Source organism: Callithrix jacchus, chromosome 18 (assembly GCF_049354715.1).
Source record: "Callithrix jacchus isolate 240 chromosome 18, calJac240_pri, whole genome shotgun sequence".
Classification (NCBI taxonomy): Eukaryota; Metazoa; Chordata; class Mammalia; order Primates; family Cebidae; genus Callithrix; species Callithrix jacchus.
Window position 1 is genome coordinate 13,280,185 of NC_133519.1, and position 5,698 is coordinate 13,285,882.

The 5,698-nt window shown below is 45.9% G+C and overlaps 1 protein-coding gene across 1 annotated transcript; it reads right to left on the bottom strand.

Annotated features, from left to right (window-relative positions):
- Positions 1-481: 481 nt before the first annotated feature.
- Positions 482-890, bottom strand: LCE7A (late cornified envelope 7A). Its single transcript, XM_054247952.2, has one exon. The coding sequence runs from the start codon at positions 871-873 to the stop codon at positions 577-579; it is 297 nt and encodes a 98-aa protein (XP_054103927.2). The 5' UTR covers positions 874-890; the 3' UTR covers positions 482-576.
- Positions 891-5,698: the final 4,808 nt, after the last annotated feature.

Sequence of the window (5,698 nt, forward strand, 5' to 3'; positions counted from 1 at the left end):
TGAGCACGAGATTCTCTCAAATAAGAAGGGTCTGGGAAGCAAAATGTCCTCAATAAGTAGAAAGAAAACTTTGTGATGGTGGCACCTGCCGCAGCGGCTGGGGAACAGGGTCACTTACATTTTGGAAACTCTCCCTAATCTTCCCTTTTGAATCTGTGCTTTTCACAGCCTTCTCAGATAACTCAGATGCTGGGTCTACCTTGGTGGGAATTCCCACCTGGCTGGCACTTGTGGGAGTCTGCTTAAATAACTCAGATTAATGTGAGCTTTTCAGAGCTGAGGATGGAACATCGACGAACACCCACAAGAAGAGGACATCAGGAAAGATAAGCTTTATTTTAGCACACTGATCATGCTTCAAAAAGAAGACTTTTCTCTTGCATGCAGGTCTCCTTGATCTAGGAACAGAGCCAAGGCCAAGAGGCCTGAGGTTCTCATCAAAAGGGGGAATCCATCACCTATGGAGCTAGGCAAATGAGTTCAGGAGGAAGAGGAAGGAGGAGGGTAAGAGTGAGGGAAGACATCAACTCAGGGCGGGACATTGGTTGTGTTTTTTGGTTCCTGAAAGGTCACAGGTCAGCTGCAGTCCCCAGAGCTATGGCAACGGGAACATCTGGAAGACTCATGCTCACAGCTGTCAGAATGCTGGGGCTGACGCAGGTAGAATCGCGGAAACCGGAGTGAAACTAGAGAGCAGTGGCCTCCAAAGCCAGAGATACAACAACTGGAAACACAGCAGGAGGGAGCTGGAGGCGGGCATGGAGCTGGACATGAAGCAGAAGCCTGAGGGGCCTGCAGGGGGCACTTGGGTGGATATTTGGGGAGGCACTTGGCAGGGAGCTGGTACTTCTGCTGATGTTTCTGATAGGACATCTTGGAGAAAGTCCAGTTACTCTAAACAACAATGCAAACATTTCAAAAGCCTAATTAATATCAACCTGGTTTGTACCAACAATTTTTCTGCAGAGCTTGAAATTCTACAGTTGAATATGTGGCCCCGGAAGCCACATGATTCTAGGCAGAGCAGCCCTGCTTTCCTGACACAGGAGAGATTCAGCAGTGAGTAAGTTAGTTTGGTGCCTGGCTTGATTCTCTCAAGAATCCTGACTTCAGAGGCAACAGCTCAGGGCACTGGGTGGACCCCTAAACCTTCAGTTACTTGTTGTCATATCCTCTAATGTATGCATTCTAAAAACCGCATTTCTAACCTGAGTCCGTGGTTACGTCACCTCTCATCGCCACCTCCCTTTTTTTGTTCTTGCCTCATGGGCTGTGCCTTCGGCCCTGCTCTTCAGTCCTGTGTGGCTGTCTCTTGTCCTACAGACCAGCTCCTCTTACCCCTCCCGACTCTGCACGGCCCCGATCTCTGGTTCACTTCACCCCTTCTGGGTTTGCTGCTTCTGAACCACCTCGATGATTGCCATGAATCTGGTCTTCCTGGAATGACCAATTTTCATTCTCTCCAGCCTTAAATGGCTTTTCCCAAAGGAGCTGTCACAGCCCCACTCATCCCCAAACTGCCATCAGATCAGGAAAGACACTCACCTTGTCCTTGTAACCTTGGCAAGCGATGGGACTGAGGATACACTGAGTGGAAGCCTTTTATACACACACTGCGCTGAACTCAAGGGAATGAGCCACAGGTGATGTGAAAACTGCTTCCCAACCAGGTGATTGTGATGACAACTTCCCACATTCCAGTGACTCTGTCATTCTGTCACTTTGTCACCCTGTGTCACTACCAGATCCCCCAGAGCATCCTTCCCCTTCATAAACCCTCAGTATTTCCATAAAGATTAGAAGATCATGACTTAGAAGGATATTTATAATGACATAGCTTGGGAATTGAAATTAGGGTTTCTGGAGGAATCCAAAGAATGACTGGGCATCTAAAGTCACAGATGTTGGATCAATGCAGGCACTGATCGGGGTGTCTGCAGGTTTTATCAATAAGATTGGAACCAATAATCTAAGCACACCTGTGCCGCTACTGAGGGCTCAGTGTATTTGATTCAGATACCAAAGTACCTAAAATATTGATCAACAGTGTGACATCATAGAAAGTCCCAGCTGCAAGGTGTTTCAGGTTACTTCCACTCTGCATAGACCAGGAACATACAGCCAGAGGGGACAAAGGAGGCCTCAAAGTTGTGCAGAGTCTGAACTAGGAGCCATATCTTCCAACTCTTTGGGATCATGAATTTCGGCCCCCATTTCACGGCCCCTTCTTTTGGATTTGCGTGGTACATCCACTAGAATCTGCTTCTCCCCCGCCCACAGGCTTCCTCCTTTCTTCATGCCACTCCCCACCCAGTTCACTTCTCTTAGTGCATTGTTTCAACTACTCGTTTGCCAGTATGATACACTTTCTTTTGTTTCCCGTTTGGCTTGTCACAGCATTTGACGGGCAAAGCCTCGTCTCTGGCTGTATTCTCCCTGCTATGCCTAGTTGCTATAAAAATGAAAACAGAAACAGACATTTTGGCAGGCTGACACCATCATAAAATCATCATCCACCTTGGCTGGTCCAAAACATGGATTGATGGTCCCCAGATACCCTCCTGTATTCACCATGCACATTCATCATTTTCTTTGCCCTTGAACCTTCCAAACCTTCACCACTGCCTCTGGATAGATGGTCCTGCCTCCACCACACGGAGCAAAGAGCTGCTGTCAAACAGAAAGTGCTTCCGCTTCCCACTCCTAAGTCTTCAAGCCCATTTACATCCGCAGCCATCCTTCATGACTTCCTGTGTTACCGGGGAGGAATGGCCCCTTGTCTTTTCCAACATCTATCCCTACCCCTTTGCTCTGCATTCTTACATCTTCGACCTCCATTGTATTGCTTCTCCTGTGAAATGCTCCCATATAACACTTGCTTATATTTGGTTTTTGATATCTATCTTTCTGGATAGAATGAAATCTCAATGTTCGTGGGTTCACTCTTTATCTCCAGTACCTATACAGTATCTGACATAATGCAAGTGCTCAAAAATATTTGTTTAATGAATTAATAGGTGATCTGTGGTTGAGGCAAAGGTCTCCCCTCCTTTCACTCCTTGGAGAGAGTAGCCCGGGAGGCAAGGTCAGTGGCAGGCCTGTGGGGCAGGTGTGGGAGGCTGCTCCTGGGATCGGGTCAGCAGCAGGAGCTTCGCACTGCCAGTCAGCGCTCTGGTCCTTGCTCTGCTGCTCCCTCTGGGTTTCAGGAGAGGCTGGACCAGATGATCTCAGGTGTATCTTCAAGTAGGTATTTTATTTACGAGCCTCAGAGCTCCACAGAGCTCACACTCAACCCAGGTCTGTATTTCCCAGTCTGATCTTGTCCCTGAACATATTTTATCTGGGATTGGAAATGGCAGTGAATTTGAAGAAGAGGGTGGAGATGATGGCTGGAATGTTGACTATGTCAGGGTGTGAAGTAATAATAGTTGAAACTATGGTGGAGGAACACCATACAGTTTATTCAGTTTCTCCCACTTGTCAAAGGAAATGACTTACTTAACATCTCGCCTTGATGTGCCAAAGCAGAGTGTAGTGTGTATATGTAATTCTCACCTAGTTGTGCCTCTTCTGGCTGAGTGTGAGCCACCGAAGCCCAGATCTATAGAGACAGGCAAAATAATGCTCTTTCCCTGCAATATTCTCAACAAAAAATATTACTTTTTTTTTTTTTTGAGACGGAGTTTCACTTTTCTAACCCAGGCTAGAGTGCAATGGTGCGATCTTGGCTCACTGCCACTTCCGCCTCCAGGGTTCAGGCAATTCTCCTGCCTCAGCCTCCTGAGTAGCTGGGATTACAGGCACGCACCACCATGCCCAGCTAATTTTTTGTATTTTTAGTAGAGACGGGGTTCACCATGTTGACCAGGATGGTCTCGATCTCCTGACCTCGTGATCTACCTGCCTCGGCCTCCCAAAGTGCTGGGACTGCAGGCGTGAGCCACTGTACAAATATTTTTTAAAAGGTTGGAAAACACCATTCTATTGCATTGGTCTAATAACCATCAACGACCTTCTGGTTCAATAATGAAAAATTATTTATCTTGACAGAAATTCCATTTTTGTGGTAACTTTACAAATGCGATTTTAAAGATATTAATTCTTTTATTGAATGCCTGATATATGCAGAGTTTTGTAAATTAAAAGAAGATTAAGATGTTTCCTTTGCCTTAGAGAATGGTCCAAGTGAGATGATGTGAGAGAAGGAAAGGTAATTAACATTTATCCTCGACCTAGCATCCATCAGATACGTCATTCGAATTATCACGGTAAAACAGCTCTATGGGTGTCCTACTGTCAATCCCATTTTACAGTTTTTTTTTAAAAATGAGGCTCGTGGCTCACACCTGTAATTCGAGCACTTTGGGAGGCCGAGGCAGGAGGACCACCTGAGGTCAGGAGATCAAGATCAACCTGGCCAACATGGCAAAACCCTGTCTCTATTAAAAATACAAAAATTAGCTGGGCGTGGTGGCAGGTGTCTGTAATCCCAACTACTCGGGAGACTGAGGCAGGAGAATCACTTGAACCTGGGAGGATGCAGTGAGCTGAGATTATGCCACTGCACTCCATCCAGCTTAGGGAATAGAGTGAAACTCTGTCTCAAAAAAAAAAAAAGAAGCTCAAAAATGTTATAAAACATATCCATGTCTCAATTCCCAATGCTCTGATTCCGGGTCGCAGACTCTTCCAGCTTCTATGCTGTGTAAGATGTGAAGCCAATGCAGTAGGCAATGGTGGAGGCATGGAGACGGGGCTGGAGAGTGGGCAAAGGCAGAAACTTGTGCTGTCTGGGAGTGCGTCTCTTGGAAGATGAATGGGAGTCAATCAGGGGGTGAAGGGGAAACTGGCATTCTAGCAAAAGGGAAGAAGAATTGACACAGGCTCAGAGATGTGGATGAGTTTGTTCTGTTCTGGAAACAGATCGTGGCCATAATATTGGGCGCATAAGAATCAGAGGCGGGATGTTTGCTGGACAGAAAGGAAGGAGAGGCCTAAAACATTAAAAGCTTTACCTGCTGCATTGTGTGATTTTAGCATACATTTATGGCTTCTAAATTACATTTCTTAAAACTCTGTTGCTTAGGATGCTCGCCCATCACCTCTTTTGAGAGCCTCCAGATGGCATGAGCTTCTCTGCCTTTGTGCACTTCCCAGCCCCCCCCCCATGCCTCCCCCGTAGCCCACTGAGTCAGCTTCATGCCTTCACACAGCATGCAAGCTGGGAGAATACAGGTCTCAGAATCAGGGCATTGGCGTTTGAGCTGTGGATATGTTATTTAACATTTTTTGAGCGTCATTTAAAAAAAATCTATAAAATGGGACTAACAGTGAGAAACTCATAGAGCTATTGTAATGTGATAATGTAATTAACATGTTTGATGAATAGGAGGTTGAGAATAAATTTTAATTCCCATCCCATCAATATGATGGTTCCAGAAATTTGAGCTCCACTTAAAATACCATTAATCCTTGACTGTTTGGGCTGCCTGGGAAGGAGACCCTTTGCAGACAACAGTGGGGGCCTTGGGCCTACCCCCTGCTGCAATCAGAGTAATTACACCTTTACCTACTTCATATATTGGAGACATACGTATGATTTAATGCGAAAACAGGGTGATTCGGCCTTCAAAATTTGACCAGAGACAATGGGGCATCTCTGACCATTTAAACAAGGGAGAAGTATGATCAGATTTAC